The sequence below is a fragment of the Cynocephalus volans genome, chromosome 12, assembly GCF_027409185.1.
Source record: "Cynocephalus volans isolate mCynVol1 chromosome 12, mCynVol1.pri, whole genome shotgun sequence".
NCBI lineage: Eukaryota > Metazoa > Chordata > Mammalia > Dermoptera > Cynocephalidae > Cynocephalus > Cynocephalus volans.
Window position 1 is genome coordinate 62,296,598 of NC_084471.1, and position 18,308 is coordinate 62,314,905.

The following is an 18,308-nucleotide window of genomic DNA, read 5'->3' on the forward strand; positions in this document are numbered from 1 at the left end:
AAATATATAATAAAAGTCAAAAGAGGTCAAAGAGTTACTGTGGAAAGGACCTTGCAAGCAGGTAATCTGGGAAGAGTTAGGGGGAATGAGAGTGCGAGAAGGCAACTCAGTTTGGAAATACTTTTTCTGACCAGCTTCTCCCAATGTGCCACTGAATTTAGTAAAGTTTAGGAAGTATTTAGGGTTGAAGTATATCAAACTGGCTAAAATCACAGGTTTTAGAATCATATGGATTTCGTTCTAGGGTATGACCTTGGGCAAGTTATTTAACCTCTCTAAAACCTCAACTTTACTACAGCTTAAGATGAAGAAAATATATTCACTTTTGGAGAATTAAACAAGATAACATATGCACAGTGAATCAACATAGGGCTTAAAATATTATCACCCCTTTAACAAATAATCGTAGCTATTACCAGAGCTCTTAACAAGGAAAGTAGCAGGTGGGAAGCAGAACATTCAGGTGGGAATCCCTGGGCCAGCCAGACTTACCATGTGAACTTGGACAAGTTGTTTACCCCACCATTGTGAAATGGCGCGAGGTTGCACCACAAGGACATGGCAGGATGGCTGACAACAGATTGGGAAGTGACTAGGAGAAAAACTGGATTGATGCCCACCGTGAGAGACATCATCTCCCGTCTTGCTCTGTGATGTTTCAGTCCTGGGAAGATAATCACCATGTCCCTGAGCAGCGCCTTCAGGGCTGTGGGCAATGACCCTGGGATCATCACCTGGAGAATAGAGGTGAGCTGGGCTGGAGGCACACCTTACTTCTGACTGCTGGGATCTGAGGACAGTCTGGCTGCCTGGGTCTGCCAGACCACAGCCCTCCAGCACTCCTTAGCCCATGGCTTGAGAACAGTGAGAGGCAGCATCAAAGTGCATGTTTTCCTGTCCTTGACCCCACCCAAGTGCTCAAAGCAGGTGGGTGGCAGGTGGAGGGAATGCGTTTAGCCCTGGAGAGCAGGGCTCCAAGCAAAAATAAGTTTGTCGTTTATCCAGCCATCTGCTCAGTAAGTCTGCACTCCAGTAAATGCCCTGGAAAGATGGGTGGGACCCGTCCATCCACTTCTGGCTGCTTCAGTCATTATCTTCCACTGGGAGCTCTGGCTCCTACAAAGCATGGGGTGGGGGGGCACTGCACAGACGGGGCATTGCTTATCCCTTCTCCACCTGGGCTTGAGGACCTCTGGCTGACTCCAATCTCCAGCAATTCATAGCTGGGAACCACCCTGGCCTGGATAGCTGCACCTGCCAAATGTGAGAACCTCCCCCTCCCCCACTTCCCACTCAGAGCCCAATCTGTTGCTACTGCACAAAATCCAGAGGTGGTGCCTCACTTCACTGTCCTCAAGTAGGAAGAGTGAGTCACAGCTCTCTAGCAAGCCTCTCAGAACTTGTGAGAGGCCCAGGTCACTTGCATTGTTTAAGACTCCCAGTTTATTTAAAACTTTGTAGGTACTAAAATGGAGTTACAAAAATTGCAGTATATTTAACATTTTTACATTTAACACACATTTTACATAGAACATACACAAGTATGGCTGCAGGTTTACCTCACTTGGAGAGAGTAATGAAGATCTACATCGAGGCTGTGGGAATGGCCCTCCCAGGACAAGCCATACATGCAGTGTCAAATCAGGGCCCCAACCCAGACTCCAAACATGGGACATGGCATGGAGCCCCACACACTGCTAGCAATCTCCAAATGTCATTATCCTCTTCACCTCTCATAGTCCCACAGAATCCCAGCGTTCCTCCCTGCACAGCCTTGGCCAGCACTGGGTGGTCAGAGTTGGAGAGCAGAGTGTTAGAGGCACTGGCACACCTGCTCAGAGCAGAGTTTTTACTTAAGAGTTTACATCCACCTCTTTTCCCCGCAAAGGGCTGGAGGTGGCTCAAAAGGCTCCCCACAATATAGCCAGAAGAGGCCAACTGCAAAGTGGGGAAGAGAATAGGGTGAGAGACCAGGACAGGGACCCAGATTTGGATCCAGGGTGATGCAGGCAGAGCTCATAGAAGCTAGAGGGGTAGCCACACTAATTCTGTGGCTGGCTGCCTCATCTTGTGAGGTCTGTGGGGACATCTTCCCTTCCTCTCCCCTACCACCTGTGTCAAATGACAAAGAGGAGAGGGAGGCTGGGGAGGGAGTGGGAATGCAGCCTAGACACACCCCTTGTCCTTCCAGAAAATGGAGCTGGCACTGGTGCCCCTGAATGCCCATGGCAACTTCTATGAGGGGGACTGCTACGTCGTTCTCTCGGTGAGCACCATCCCCTCACCCCTGAGAGCCAGTTCTCAGGCTCTATTGAGAGATCTGCTGGTGATGGAAGGTAATCAGGTCCCTGGTATCTGCCTCAATTTTTCCTCATTGCTGTGCAGAGCAGGCCTCCAGTTTACCAGCAAATATCATCAGGCCTGGATTTTTAATTTTGCATTAGAGGACAGGGTGGGGCCCTCAGACTGAACCTCAGCGAGTCACCCACGAGCAGCACTTCTCCCTCCCGGGGCCCAAGTCCCACACTAAAGTGGTGTGGAAGAAGGCCAGATAAATGCAAGGCTTGTCTCTGGCCTCCAAGTGCTCATTCAAGTGGAGGAAACACTATCCCACATGAAGGGTACTGACAGAGCCATGCAGATGTACAAATCAGCACTGTGCCTGCATGTGCAGGGCAGCCAGGGGACCTGTAAGGTAAGTCTGCAATCCAACTGGGAAAAGATTCCCACTGGTCTCCATTTATTTTGGGAACAACAAGCTTTCAGCTTCCCCCAAATGTGGGGAGGAGTTTGGGCTGCCAAAGCTTGAGCCATGATGACAGGTCTGCACAGAAGCTGGGGTGTCTCCAGCACCCACTGCAGGGAGAGAGAGGGCCCCTGAGCCTGCCAAGGGCAGGGCACAAGCCACTATGCTCTGCATTCTTCCCATGCCCGAGGGGCCAGCAGCAAAGAGGAGGTGAGCTGGCCCCTGACCTGATCTTTCTGGCTACATCCCAGACCCGGAAAGTGGGCAGTCTCCTCTCCCAGGACATCCACTTCTGGATTGGGAAGGACTCCTCCCAGGATGAGCAGAGCTGCGCAGCCATCTACACCATACAACTGGACGACTACCTGGGAGGTAGTCCCGTGCAGCACCGAGAAGTCCAGTACCATGAGTCCGATACCTTCCGTGGCTACTTCAAGCAAGGCATTATGTGAGTAGCAATACACAGAGCAAGGACGGAAATAGCACCTTACAGAAGAGGAAACCCAAAGGGCCAATATGCATATAAAGAAAGTAATCAGAGAAACACAAAGTAAAACAAAGCTATCACTTCCACCTATTAGAGTAGCACAAATTAGAGTGCAGGGTGGTGCCAAGTGTTGGTGAAGCTGTGGGTAAACAGGAGCCCTCGTTCCCTGCTGGTGAAAATGTGGACTAGCGCAGCATTCTGGAGAGGAGTTGGTGCCACTTAGGCAAACCCCACTTCTGGGTTTGTAATTCAAAGAAATCCTCACGTACCCAGGTCCATAAGGGCACACAAACCAAAATGATCATAGCAGTATAATTCAGGGGGTGGGGGTAGGAAGCTGCAGGCAATGTGTCATCTGTCACTGGGAGACTGGACATCACACCGAGGAGTACTATGCAGCACCTGGAAGCAACGGATTAGATGCATACGCAACACAGGACAGCTCACAAACATGGTGCTTAGTGAACAAAGTAAGAAGCAGACTGAGATATATAACAGAATATCCACTTTTGTTTTTAAAAATACATGCATACCAAACAACAGAACACATTTTACCAGAATGAAAATAAAGGAGAGATGTTAAACTGTTCAAATGGAAGCCTCCAGTAGGGAGAGGACTGGGAGTAGAGCATGCAAATAAAAAGGAATACAGAGACACCTAACACAAGAGGGGGCTTGCAAAGGCCAGTGATGATAATGTTCCATGAATTGAGGAGTTTAACGTAAAACTTTGCACTTAAGGTTAAAAAACAAAAAGGGATTCCAAAGTGCTAGACAATTCTGAGGCTGGGCCAACCCCAGCTTCTTGCAGGTTGGTCATCTCCACTGACTAAGGACCTGCCAGGCACAGAGCATCACACTGAGTCCCTGGGGAACCAAAAGATAAAGCCCCTCTGCTCCAGGTTGCCTTATGCGTTCCCTTAAAGAACAGGATGCCTGGTACGGAGGCTAGTTGGGTGACTGCCAGGGGCAGGAGAGCTCTTGGTGTAGGTGGTCTTAAGGTTCTGCTGCTGCCTGACTTGTGCCCCTCTCCCATTGGCACACGGATATTTAGACTGTTCCTAGGACAAAACAAGCCCTTTCATGCTGGGGGTCTTTATCACTGACATTTCCTCTGCCTGCAAGCACTATTCCTCTGGTTATTGACTCCTTCTTACCATAGTATCTCAGCTCAAATATCACTTCAAATATCACCCTCTCTCAGAAAGCCAGTCACTGAGTCTACTTGCAGGGCAGCAGCTACCACCACCTGTATTTAGCTTGCTGATTTATTGTCATCACCCACATGGACAGAGGCTGTGTAATTCACCACGGTTTCCCCAGAACCTAGCACATAGCAGGTTCTCAATAAATAACTGAATGGATGTTCTCTCAGCTACAAGAAGGGGGGTGTGGCCTCTGGGATGATGCATGTGGAGACCAACACCTACGATGTGAAGCGGCTGCTACATGTGAAGGGGAAGAGAAACATCAGGGCCACCGAGGTAAGTCCTTCCCCATCTGTCCTGGGCCAAGGGCTTCTCCACTTGGCACCTAAAAATTCCTCTTGAACAATGTTTACCTCTCATCTGCAGGTGGAAATGAGCTGGGACAGTTTCAACCGAGGTGATGTCTTCTTGCTGGACCTTGGGAAGGTCATCATCCAGTGGAATGGCCCAGAGAGCAGCAGTGGGGAGCGCCTGAAGGTGTGGCTCTTTCTAGTCTTAGCTCTCTCTCTTCTCTCCCTCAGGCCTAGTCATGGGGCTTGCACTCTCTCAGGTGCCTTTTCCTCCTTCCTTCCATGCTGGCTCTTCCCCAAGAACCAAGGTGGACACTGCCTTTGAGTAGAATCTGTCTTAGAGTCAGACAGAGTATGTGAGTCTATAACTCACCCCTGGGTCCTTGGCATCAGAATAACTCCTGTGTTGGGATCCAGGCTGCTCCCCCAAAGCCATCAGGCAGAAAGGAGTCCAGATGAGCTAAGTGCTTCCTTGGGCTTTGACAGGCTATGCTTCTGGCAAAAGATATTCGTGACAGGGAGCGAGGGGGCCGTGCTGAAATAGGAGTGATGGAGGGAGACAAGGAGGCAGCCAGCCCAGAGCTGATGAAGGTCCTTCAAGACACCCTTGGCCAACGCTCCATTATCAAGCCTGCAGTCCCTGATGAGATCATTGATCAGCAGCAGAAATCCAGTATCGTATTGTATCAGTGAGTAACTAAACCTGGCTGCTGGCTGGAAGCTGGGTGGGGGATGGTGTCTCCTAGAAAAACAGGCACCTCTGCTTGGCTTGTTTTGGGTGCAGGCACCTGGCTTTCTTCTTAGTCCTTTTTAAATGCAGCTTCTAGAGTGTGGAGATCCCCTCTCAAGGAGGTGGGTATCTTCTGTTCTTATTAGCAACTCTTCTGATCTCTTGGGGAAACCTTTCTTTTACTTTGGTCTATACATGCACAAGGATATGGAAGGGATAACATTTGGGAGAGAGATGCACAAAAGTCTCCTCCAGAGAACAGAGTCTGTACTTTCCTGTCTGCATTCAAACCATGTATGTCTTAAGAAGTCAAACTCTGCCCAGAAACTCAACACTAAAACAGGCAGAAAAACATCAAGCTGACTACAAGATGCTTTGTAGAAGAGAAGGCACAGGCTAACCTCTCCCCTTCTGCAGTGTCTCAGACTCGGCTGGCCAGCTGGCAGTCACAGAGGTAGCAATGAGGCCTCTGGTCCAGGACTTACTGAACCATAATGTAAGTATAGCTTGGGTGGGTTTAGCTTGGGGTAGCCAGACCTCACTTCAGAACCAGATCCTGGGCAAAGTCCTTCCTTCTGGTCTTGAGTAGCAGTAACCACATTTATCCCTGACTGCTTCAGGACTGCTATATCCTGGACCACGGTGGGACCAAGATCTACGTGTGGAAAGGAAAAGGAGCCACAAAGGCTGAGAAACAGGCGGCCATGTCTAAAGCCCTGGTAGGAGCTACAGACATGCTATATTGTCCAAATAATTCTGCCAATAACACTACAGGGGCTAGCTGGTTAGCTCAGTTGGTTAGAGCATGCTGTTATAACGCCAAAGTCAAGGGTCTGGATCCCCATACCAACCAGCCACAAAAGACAAACAAAAAACACACCACATGTGTTCAGAGAGCCATACTAAGCACTTGAGCATATAAATTTGCAGTTACATATAAAGGGTTCAAAATCCAGGTTTTACCTTTATCAGCTGAGGGCTCTGGGGAAGACTACTTAATACTCCTAAACCTCAGTTTCCTCATATCTAACATGGGGATAATGGGCCGGCCCGTGGCTCACTCGGGTGAGTGTGGTTCTGATAACGCCAAGGCCATGGGTTCGGATCCCATATAGGGATGGCCGGTTTGCTCACTGGGTGAGCATGGTGCTGACAACACCAAGTCAAGGGTTAAGATCCCCTTACCGGTCATCTTTTAAAAAAATAAAAAATAAAAAAAATAACATGGGGATAAGAATACCCATCTCCCAGGTTGTTGTAAGGATTAAATATCATTTGTAAAGCACTCAGAACAGTACTTGGCACACGGCACATTCTCAATAAAAGGTGGCTATTATTATTGAAGAGGATATCACATATCAAGGTTAATAGCCTTGTCCTCAAGGAGCTTACGGTATTTGTGCAGACCTATGCAGATAAACCAAGCAAGATGCACTCACCAAGCAATAAATGAGCAAAAAAAAAAATGTGATATGAAGTCAGTAGAGTACATAAGTGCTGAAAAAATACAGCATACAGGATCTTGCGAAAAAAAATCAATAATAGTCATAATCATGACAGGCCAATGAAGAGATGCCAAAATGTTCCACTCAGTCATTTTTTTCAGGCAGGTAACTTGGTCCTTAGACAGAAGTGAGTTAGAATTTGACTCTGACTCCCAGATGGGAGGGATCCTGCCAACTGACTTCAGAGGGGTGAATTACCAGATAAGCAGACAACTCAGTGTATTCCCCAGCTGACCTGCCTTTGCGGGGTGGGGTCTACAGGGCTTCATCAAAATGAAGAGCTACCCCAGCAGCACCAACGTGGAGACTGTCAATGATGGTGCTGAATCAGCCATGTTCAAGCAGCTGTTCCAGAAGTGGTCAGTGAAGGACCAGACCATGGGCCTGGGGAAAACGTTCAGCATTGGTAAAATCGGTGAGATTGCCCCAGACCATCTTCTCACTGCCAGGACTCTCTAGAAAGGCAGGCATGGATGCTTCTCATTCACTCAGCTTTTCCCAACTCCTTCTCTGCAGCTAATGTTTTCCAGGACAAGTTGGATGTGACTCTGCTGTACAACAAGCCAGAGGTAGCTGCCCGGGAAAGAATGGTGGATGATGGCAATGGAAAAGTTGAGGTAAGCCCAATGATTCAAACGTTAGAGCAGGCAGCACTGGCCCCCTTGGCTGTTCCTCCTGTAATGGGGGGCAGGTGATTCCATGCCTGCTTTGCTTCCCTTTTCTCCTCTGGCACTTCAGAAGTATTCTCTAAGAGGCTTGAGAGTCTGCAGAGTTTTCCCACAATGCTTCAGGGAAGTGAAAGGCATACTCCTAAATGTGCTGTCAATAACTCACCTGGAAAGTATATTTAAATCATCACTCAGCCTGCAAAGACCTTGCGGTGATGGGATGCACCTGACCAGGATGGCCCAGTTCTTCTCAGGATTCAAATCATGTAAATGTGAATGTGATGAGCCCCCACCACTGGGAGAGAAGAACCAGAGGGGGAAGGGATACTTGGAGTGCCTGTCAGCACCTTGCACACACGAATCCTGTTAAGCATGGCTCAGTTCCCTACAGGTACCTGTGTCTTTAAACAGGACCCCCATCTGCAGGGAATTGTGTCTCCTTCTCTGCCCAGGTCTGGAGAATCGAGAACCTGGAGCTGGTCCCTGTGGAACATCAGTGGTATGGCTTCTTTTATGGGGGAGACTGCTATCTGGTTCTCTACACATATGAGGTGAATGGGAAGCCACGTTACATCTTGTACATCTGGCAGGTAGGCCTGGCACAGGCTCTCAGCTTTGGATCCTCATACTTCCTGTGGCCACTGGGTTGGGAAGTAGGGGTCCATCACTCCCCTCTCACCACTGCAGGGCCGCCACGCCTCACAGGATGAGCTGGCAGCCTCGGCATACCAAGCGGTGATGTTGGATCGGCAGTTTGATGGGGCCCCTGTGCAGGTTTGGATCAGCATGGGGAAGGAGTCACGCCACTTCATGGCCATCTTCAAAGGAAAGCTGGTTATCTTTGAGGTGAGGACCCTCAGATAAAATTACACTATGAGCAAGAATGCTCAGAACTAAGAATGCCCAGCAGGGGGATACCAGACAGGAGGGAAGGGGAGGGGAGGAGAGGGTGGGGAGCAGAGCTTGGGTTAAACATAGACAAGAAGGGAGTTGATCTCTCTAAGACACTTGAATCCCGACAGCCTAAGGCTTCAAGTTGAAATCAGTGTCTAATTAATATTCAAGATCTGTCCTAATCTGACCCTTATTACCCGTGCAGGTGCATTACCCTCAGCTCCCTAATCTGCACCTTCCACTCCAGTCAGGTGGGCCTCCTCATTAGACCTCACATGTACCATACCAAACGTGCCCCTTCAAATTCAAGTCCCACTTCTTCCTTGAAGCTCTGGTTGAAGCACTACCAGGCAATGCGTAATGTCACATGCTCGATATCACACAAGTATGGGGTCAAGTCCTAGTCTTGTCATTTTTTAGCCAGGTTTCTAAGTCTGGGTTTTCTCATCTGTACTGTGGGATAATAATATCTACTTCATAGAGTTGTTGTGAAGATCAGGGAAATGATACAGGCTTAAGGCACCAGTCACAGAGCCTGACATATTTTCAGAATGAAAGCTAACATTATTGATACCATAACTCCAGCTCACCCTGACCCTTTCCAGTTAGCCTAGGAGCTCCTCAGTGGCAAAGACGGTGTCAAATACAGCCACGTTCAGCTAGCCTAGTGCTCTGCTCACATGGTGCTCCTTACACCTGGACTCTGCTTTTCTTCTTCTCTCTAGGGTGGGACTTCCAGGAAGGGAAATGCTGAACCTGAACCTCCAGTAAGACTCTTCCAGATTCAAGGAAATGACAAATCTAACACCAAAGCAGTAGAGGTTCCAGGCTTTGCCTCTTCCCTAAATTCCAATGATGTCTTTCTGCTGCGAACCCAGGCAGAACACTACCTGTGGTATGGCAAGGTAGGATGGCTGGACCCAGTGGTCAGACCAGCCCCTCGGAGCCCAGCCCTATGCACCACCCCTGCCCACCCCCATCAGCAAGGTCAAAGGAACTAAAAAGTAGGCTGGAGCAGTCCTCAAAAAGAGAGGCCTTTTCCTAAAGAATCTTCAAAGGGAGCAACAATATTCCCCACAATCAGGCCTCCAATTAGAAACTCATTGACAGCCCTGCTTATACCCAGGAGGTATCCCATAAACTTCTGCACAGATGGAGGCTGGGATAAGTCAATCTTCCCACATAAATTTGGTGGATTATAACAGGACAGGCACCAACATGGAACAAAAACACTAAAAATAAGGGCTGACTAAGTAGCTCAGTTGGGTAGAGCATGGTGATGAAGTCCAGGGTTCAATCCCTGTATTGGCCAGCCACCAAAAAAACCCCACAAACCAGTAAAAATATAATGTTGTCAATTCATATTGCATTAGTGCACTAAAAAGCACTAAAATCATGGGGCTGGCCAGTTAGCTCAGTTGGCTAAGAGTGTGGTGTTATAATACCAAAGTCAAGGGTTCAGATCCCCATATTGGCCAGCCACCAAAAAAAAGAAAAAAAAGGCACTAAAATTGTTTTACAAAAGAGAATTAAAACCACAGTGAGATAACACTATACATCTATTAGAATGGCTAAAAAAATTGACAATATGAAATGTGAGCAAGGATGCAGAGCAATAGAAACTTGCATAAATTGCTGGTAAGACTGCAAAATGGCATAGCTTTCGGAAAACTGACAATTTCTCATAAAGTTAAACATACACTTACCATATAATCCAGCAATCCTACTCCTAGGTATTTATCAAAGTGAAATAAAAAACTGTCTTCACACAAAAACCTATACACAAATGTTTAGAGCACCTTTATTTGTACTTAACAAAAATTGGAAATACTTTTTTTTTTTTTAAAGATGACCGGTAAGGGGATTTTAACCCTTGACTTGGTGTTGTCAGCACCACGCTCAACCAGTGAGCAAACCAGCCATCCCTATATAAGGATCTGAACCCGTGGCCTTGGTGTTATCAGCACCACACTCTCCCGAGTGAGCCACGGGCCAGCCCTGGAAATACTTTTTTTCCAACTGTAAAATGAATAAACAAACTGTGGCACTTCCACACAGTAGAACACTACTCAATAATATAAAGGAACGAACCACTGATACAGTGACATTGATGAATCTCAAATGCATTATGCTAGACTCAAATGCTAAATATTGTATAATTCCATTTATGACATTCTGGAAAAGGCAAAACTAGAGTGATGGAGAACAGACTAATGGTTGCCAGAGGCTACGGATTCAGGGAGGGTTTAACTCCAAAGGGGTAGCCCCAAGGAATTTTGGGAGGTACTAAGGACGAAACTGTTCTGTGTCTTTACTGTGGTGATGGTAACATAATTCTACCTGTCTATCAAGACATAGAACTGTATGCCAAAAAGAGTGAATTTTACTGTATGTAATTTTAAAAATAAATTGAAGTTTTTTCTCTTTAAAAAAAAAAATCAAAAGTAGGTGCTAAAACTCCAACTGAGGTCTGGCCAGTTAGCTCAGTTGTTTAGAGCACAGACTTGTAACACTAAGGTCACAGGTTCAGTTCCTGGTACCAGCCAGCCGCCAAAAAAAACCCATTCCAACTGAAGCTAAACAAGATGACTCTTGTCCACATCCACTGTGGGTTTCAGAGTTTAGTCCTGTTCTTTGCCACCAGACTCCACTTTCCTTCCCTCCTTCCCAGCGCTAGAACAAAGTCATCTATCTCCCCATCCTGAGGGACTGTGGCTTGGTAGCTAATTCTGGCCACACTGAGATATTAGCTCAGAAACTTCTCTTTCCACGTCAGCATGCCCCTGTGCGACTAACATCTGTGTTCTCCCTGCCTTACTCTCAGGGGTCTAGTGGGGATGAGCGGGCAATGGCTAAGGAGCTGGCCGGCCTTCTCTGTGACGGCACTGAAGACACTGTGGCCGAGGGCCAGGAGCCAGCTGAGTTCTGGGACCTACTGGGAGGGAAAACTCCCTATGCTAATGATAAAAGGTATGGCAACACAGTATCGCCCTCTGCTTGGCTCCCCCTGCCTCCCAAGCTTGTGAACTGCACAAAGGCCAAGATCCCCTTCAGTTTTAAAAACATTTCTAAGCAGCTTAGTGCTGCTAAATGAACTGTATTTCAGACTCCAGCAGGAAATCCTAGATGTCCAGTCCCGTCTCTTTGAATGTTCTAATAAGACTGGCCGGTTTACTGTCACTGAGGTCACAGATTTCACCCAGGATGACCTGAACCCAGGTGATGTGATGCTCCTGGATACCTGGGACCAGGTAAGACACAGCCACAGAAATGACAAAGATCCCCATAGTTTAGGCTGTTTTTGTGTAGTATCTCCACATCAGAATAGACCAAGGGTAGCCCTGGACCATCCCCAAGTCAATCAAACATTTGTCAGTGTTGACTAAAGGAAGAGCATATTTTTTCAGGCTTGGAGTGAACAGAATGATGTTTAAAACTCACCAGTCTGGGCTGAGCCCCTGGCGCACTCAGGAGAGTGCAGCGCTGGGAGCGCAGCGACGCTCCCGCTGCGGGTTCGGATCCTATAAAGGAATGGCCAGTGCACTCACCGGCTGAGTGCCGGTCATGGAAAAGACAAAAAAAAATAAAACTCACCAGTCTGTGCTAGGAGCATGTGCTACAAAAAAAGACAAAAAACAACTCACCATACTGGGAAATTTTCCCACCTTGTTTTGGGAAAATCAAGCCATCCTATCATCATGCATTTCTTTATCTTAGTATCAATAGCAACAGGTTCCAAATTTAGAGGATATGGGCCTTTTAAGGAACAAAGGGGTGTAGATGAGATATCTTCAAGGCAACCCCTCCTCCACGTGCCATTTTCTTCAGTTCAGCTCAGCAAATATACTCTGAGCACCCCCTCTGTGCTAGTCACTGTGTTAGGTGGGTGTCACCAAGGTGAAGGGCCCCTGCTCTCAGAGTTTACAGGCTGAAGGGGGAGCCATACAGAGAAACATTATTTCACTACGATGATGTATATACAAGGTGCCATGGGAGCACAAATTAGGGGCACTTGACACAGTTTAGGGGCTCAAAGAAGACTTCCTGGAGGAGATGGTTCTCAGGCTGAATCTCAAAGTATGAATAGGTATTAATTGGTTAGAAAAGGATGGAGAAGGCATTCTGGGCAAAGGAAATAGCACACATAAAAGCAAGGCATGAAATATTATAGCATATAGGAAACTAAAAGAAATATCAGAATGTAACAAAGAGTTAAGGAGAACCCTAGAAATGAAACTGAAGAAGCAGGTATGACCTACCATGTGAAGAAGTTTGACATTTACTCTGGAAAGCCACTGAAACTTAAGGGAGTGACATGGTCAGACTGGACTTGAGATAGATCACTCCTGCAAGTGTAGGAGAAGAAGGAGGGGGTGAGGATGAAGAAGACTGTTCACTGGAGGCCAGTCAGTAGACTATTGCAGTGGTCAAGAGCTGCTGTGGGCCTGCATAAGGGCAGTGGAGCAGGGATAGAGGGATGGTGACAGATTTGACAAATACATGGGAGGTAAAGTTGGCCAGCTCTGGTTACTCACTGGATATGGGGGGTTTCTAAGATGACTCCCAGGTTTCTTCCTTAGGTGACTGGATGAATACCACTAATCAAGCGTGAAGACTAAGACAGATACAAGTGTAGAAAAGAAGAGCTACATTTTGGGGATGTTATATCTGAGGTGCTTAGAGACAGCCAAGAGGATTTATTTTGCACGAAGTTGTATTCAGGAAGCTGAAATTCAGAGAGAGTTCAGGTTTGGAGATGTAGATTTGTGAGATACACAGGACAATTAAAATCATGAATATCAAGCTGATTCTGGGAAAACCTTTCTCTGCTGAACAAATTAGGCTGAGGCTATGAATTGCTGAGGGGATAAGATAGTGTAGTGTGTATGATCTGATACTTAGTCCTCGGTATAATGGCTTTAACAAATATTAAATCTCTACCACAACAGGTGTTCCTGTGGATTGGAGCTGAGGCCAATGCCACAGAGAAGGAAAGCGCCCTTGCTACAGCCCAGGAGTACCTGCACACTCACCCCAGTGGCCGAGATGCTGCCACACCAATCCTGATCGTTAAGCAGGGGTGTGAGCCTCCCATCTTCACAGGCTGGTTCCTGGCCTGGGACCCTCACATGTGGAGTGTAAGAAAAGATGGGGAAGATGTTCTTACTGCCAGGGAGCTCAGAACTAAGAGCTCAGTGGAAAAGTGGAGTACTGATTCAAGGGCCTTGTAAAACCAGGACCTCATTTCCCCCACTCCCACTCCATTCCCTGCTTTTTACTTTTCTTCTCTTTTTCACCTGCCACAGCAAAAATTAGATAATTCACTTGTCTCAGCAATAAGCCGTGAAAATAAGTAGTTTATAAAGTGTATCCACACACATCATCATTTTGATTTTTACAACTACCCTGATAGCCACCGCAAGTATTATGCTTCTGATTTTATAGATGAGGGAACTAAGAGGATAAATTATTAGTCTAAAGTCACAGTTAACCAATAGGAAGAAGCCAGGTTTTTTGACTCCTAGTCAAATGCTCTTTCTTGAATCTGGTAGGGAGGATTGAAGAGCAACATCAAAGAATGTAGATCATGTTTAAGTATCTTTCAACCCTGCATGGACCCAGAAGGAGGAATTTTCATTTTTACTTATCCTTGAAATGTCCTCTCATTCCCTGGCTCTTTTGCTTTTTCTGAAGATACAGACCAGGCCTCAGATGTCCCTACCCTATAAACAATTCCTCACCCTGTGTTTTCTATCTCTTCTTCTCAGGCAGGAAAATCATATGAACAGTTAAAAGAAGAGCTGGGAGATGCTGCTGCTATCATAAGAATTACTTCTGTGAGTTGGGTTTGCTCTTAGAGAAGCAAGTCACACAGGCAACCAGAGCCAAAAAGAAACAGCAAATGCTACAGATTACACATGGGCAAAACCCTATCATGTCCCTCTTAGTAATATTCTAGTTGTCTATTTTGACGTAAAGATTTTTTCAATTGATAGAAAAGCATGTCTCAGAGCCAAGTTTCTTATTTTACTGCCTCCCAGAATTTAGAACAGACCTGCTGTTAAAAAATAACAACAACTAATTTTGTTATTTAACTCTCTCTGCCATTCAGGACAGATTAAATTTATTGGCAGCATTTTTCAAAAATAATAAGCTTCTAACCCAAATGATATCAATTTTTGACAGTGAAGTCCACAGAAACTTAGGTCATTTACACCTATTTTAATGGATAAAAGAAAAAAGGAGTCTCTGGCCAGGAATCCAACAGCTCCTTAACATCAGGATGAGCACATGGCACCAGGTGTTCAAACCATCTGGCAGTTTTGTCCTTTGTGCTCTACCAATTCAAATTCTAAAGCTAGTAGTAATGTAATGTCTTTAAGTTGTCTTTAAGAAAAGTATGACTCCAATCTGAATTCATTTAAAGGCTGGAAATGTAGGGCCTAAATAAAAGTGCCAAGAGAAGATACATGATCACAATCTTTAAATAGATTTAAGCATAGCATATATGCCAAACCAGCTATACGGGACTCACCTTAGACTTACTGATCAGCTTTCCAAAGAAGGACCCCCAAAACCCCCAAATCTGAATGTTTTCAATTCCCAGATGATTCTGACATGCAGCCTGGTTTGGGGACCATTGTTCTGAAAGATGATTACAAAGGGTGAAGTGGTATAAGTCAAAATGTTAAATATACACACACAGAACTGTGATCACAGACACTGAACAGTCTTTTTTCCTTTGTCTACATTCTTATCTTACCTAGGACATGAAGAATGCAACCCCCTCCCTGAACTCTGATAACAGTGAGCCAAAATATTACCCTGTAGAAGTTCTGTTGAAAAATCAGAATCAGGAGCTGCCTGAGGATGTGAACCCTGCCAAAAAGGAAGTAAGTGGCTGAAGGAACTGTGTCTGACCTAAGGGGAGCTCTCTATGAGGAAAGCACCCATCTCAGTAAATGGCCTAGGATAGTTCTGGCATATTGTAGGCACTCAATGGACATTTGAACTACCAAGTAGATCAAACCAAAAAGCCAAAGCTCCTTTTTTTTTTTTTTTGACAGCTAGCTGGAACAGAATCAAACCCTAGACCATGGTGTTATCAGCACACACTCTAACAAGCTGAGCTAACTGGCCAGCCTTTCCAGAGCTCCTTCTTCATTCTTTTTCTGACCTCCTACATCAATCCCTCAGCTAGTCTCTGTCCACTGCTCTCCATCTCTCTGCTGCTAGTCAAGCCTAGCCATCATGGACAACTGCCATCCACCTGGTTTCCACCCTGTCCCTACAATCCATTCCCCATACTATAGCCAAAGGGCTTTTAAAACCAATGACACTGTCCTGTTTAAAACACCTTGAAAGGCTTCCCAGTGCACTTGAAAAAGGAATATGAAGGCCGACACAATCTGACCTGTCTACCTCTTGATTTCATCTCATATACCGCTCCCTCTTCACTTACTACCCTTCGGCCAGTGGCTGCTTTTCTGTTCCTCAAATATGCTCATTCCAGCCTTTGAGCCTTTTTACTTGTTGGTACTCCTGCCTGAAAAAACATTCTTCTCCCAGATCATCACAGAGCCAGCTCCTTCTCATCATTTAGGTCTCAGCTCCAATATCACCTCCCCAGAGAGGCCTTCTGTGACCACCCTGTCTATTCCCCTGTCCCTTAATACTTGTTCATTGTCTATCTCCCCCTCTAGTAATATCTTTCAGACGAAGGACCTTGTCTGTCTTACCAACATATTCTGAGCTTTTCAGCACCTAAATCAATACCGCCTAGCAGATAATAGGCGCTCCTTAAATTTTTGTTGAAATAAACTAATATATTCATGTTGAATGAATTTTCATTTTCCCCTTTAAGGACTTGATTTGGGAAGGTTCTCTGGATTTCTCACAATATCTTATCTAACCATCTTTTAAGTATCTGGACTACAACTTTCTTGAAAGCAGAAGCCATATATTAATAATCTTTACTTGGATATAAAACATTCATTACATCAATAAATAAACCTTAGGAGAAGTTTATGCTCTCAGTAAGATCCACCTGATTTTGCATTTGAAAACTTCTAGATAAAAAGGGTAGTGAAGGGCATAAAACAAGGAAAACCATCATTCAATTCAGTTCTCCATTCTGCCAAAACCTAATGTCTATTATTCATCCATAATATATAACCCATTTATTGTCTTTCTGTCAAGAAAATGGTGTTAGCTGGGACCAAGAGAGCAGTGAATCGAGTCAGCTTCTTCCACAGGCTAAAATGGGACTCCATGACCTGAAGAACACCTCTCCCATGAATAATTTAAGTCTATTACAGCCTTTCTGAGGAATTCATTCTACTTCCCCCTTCAAGGTTCTACCTAGGACTCTCTCTTAACCCCACTCTCCCCACTTCTATTGGCATTGATAGGTGCCATGTCTTCCTTCTAACCGAAAACTTTGTTTTCTCTCTTAGAATTATCTCTCTGAACAGGACTTTGTGTCTGTGTTTGGCATCACAAGAGGGCAATTTGCTGCTCTGCCTGGCTGGAAACAGCTCCAGTTGAAGAAAGAAAAGGGGCTTTTCTAAGGCAAGAAGGCATATACCTATTGCAAGACCACAGAAGAGAGCAGATAGCGCCAGTATCAGGAAAGAATATCTACCAATTTCTGCATGATATTCAGTTACTTAATTTAGATACAATAGAGTTTGCAAATCATAGAATGTTCTCCATTTTTCCTCATCCTTGCATTCCTTGGGTGTTACATACCTAAAATGTTAACTAACCACTTTTTGGTTTTTGTGGCCTTCTAGCTAAAGCCTCAGCAGGAAGCACTAAAACTGCATGATTCTGGAGAAGTCACAAGAAAGAGAACCAAAAACTAAGCTTAAAATGTTTAACATAGGGCCGGCCCGTGGCTCACTCGGGAGAGTGCGGTGCTGATAAAATGTTTAACATTATGCCAGGACATAACGTTTGTTTTAAATTTTAAGATCGGTATTTCTAAAACCTATTTAACCCACAAATCATTGAAGTTATTCATGTATACACCCTAAGGTCAAAATCCAAATGCCCAGATCTGTTATGTGCCAGAGCATTTTTAACTTTTCAAATAAATATACCTATATAAGCAAATGGAATTCCTTTCAGCATCTGGGGTTTGCCTGTGATTGTAACTTTATGCTATGTTGGGAGAAATGTTTCAGTACTGGGGAAGTAAAGAGGCAATGTTGAGTGAGCTCTCTAGCAGGACCACTGTAATTCCTGTTTCTGGCAAAAGACTGTCAAAATATGCCTTACAGTTCTCCAGTACCCAGCCACCCACCCACACCCCATTATTCAAAAGAGAAATACGGCCATGTGTTATTAATTTTAGTTAACGAGGCCAGAAGCAGTGTGCATACCACTGCAGAGAGCCTTCAAAGCATTCTACAGACACAAACAAATGAACCTACTTTTTCCAGACAACTCTTAAGTTTGAATCAATAATCCCTCCAGAGGAATCCACGTAGTCTAAGTACTGTACTCTAAAAGTTCCAGGGTAAAAGCATAGTCCAAAGTGCCCCAAAGCAAAAGCATAACAAGAAAGTTCTATGTCATAGAAGGAGTAAGATGAAAAGTGTGAGGTAGAAATTAAAGGGACACCATAATAAATCTATATTGAAGGGAACAGTAGAATTATTGATGCCTGTTCTCTCAGACACTGTCAGTCACATAAAGTCCACCTGTTGTTTTCTAAAACCTGTCATAAGTAAGGCACAAGAGAGATAATGCAAACAAGGAAAAAATTCTACTCTC

The 18,308-nt window shown here is 45.4% G+C and overlaps 1 protein-coding gene across 1 annotated transcript; it reads left to right on the forward strand.

Moving 5' to 3' along the window:
- Nucleotides 1–681: 681 nt before the first annotated feature.
- On the forward strand, nucleotides 682–17,238 carry AVIL (advillin). The gene is made up of 19 exons (XM_063075718.1): nucleotides 682–747; nucleotides 2,192–2,266; nucleotides 2,998–3,194; nucleotides 4,609–4,717; nucleotides 4,808–4,918; nucleotides 5,218–5,420; nucleotides 5,879–5,957; nucleotides 6,082–6,180; nucleotides 7,228–7,381; nucleotides 7,483–7,583; nucleotides 8,087–8,224; nucleotides 8,322–8,480; nucleotides 9,254–9,433; nucleotides 11,353–11,498; nucleotides 11,635–11,779; nucleotides 13,478–13,666; nucleotides 14,297–14,365; nucleotides 15,296–15,421; nucleotides 16,985–17,238. Exons 1-19 carry the CDS (start codon nucleotides 682–684, stop codon nucleotides 17,096–17,098), a joined length of 2,460 nt encoding a protein of 819 aa, XP_062931788.1. The 3' UTR covers nucleotides 17,099–17,238.
- The last annotated feature ends 1,070 nt before the right edge of the window (nucleotides 17,239–18,308 follow it).

Excerpts from the sequence above, each read along its gene's own strand:
- AVIL (XM_063075718.1), top strand. The coding sequence starts at position 682 with ATGTCCCTGAGCAGCGCCTTCAGGGCTGTGGGCAATGACCCTGGGATC. Across the intron at positions 4,919-5,217 it reads GCAGTGGGGAGCGCCTGAAG|GCTATGCTTCTGGCAAAAGA; the intron begins GTGTGGCTCTTT and ends GGGCTTTGACAG. Across the intron at positions 8,225-8,321 it reads ACATCTTGTACATCTGGCAG|GGCCGCCACGCCTCACAGGA; the intron begins GTAGGCCTGGCA and ends TCACCACTGCAG.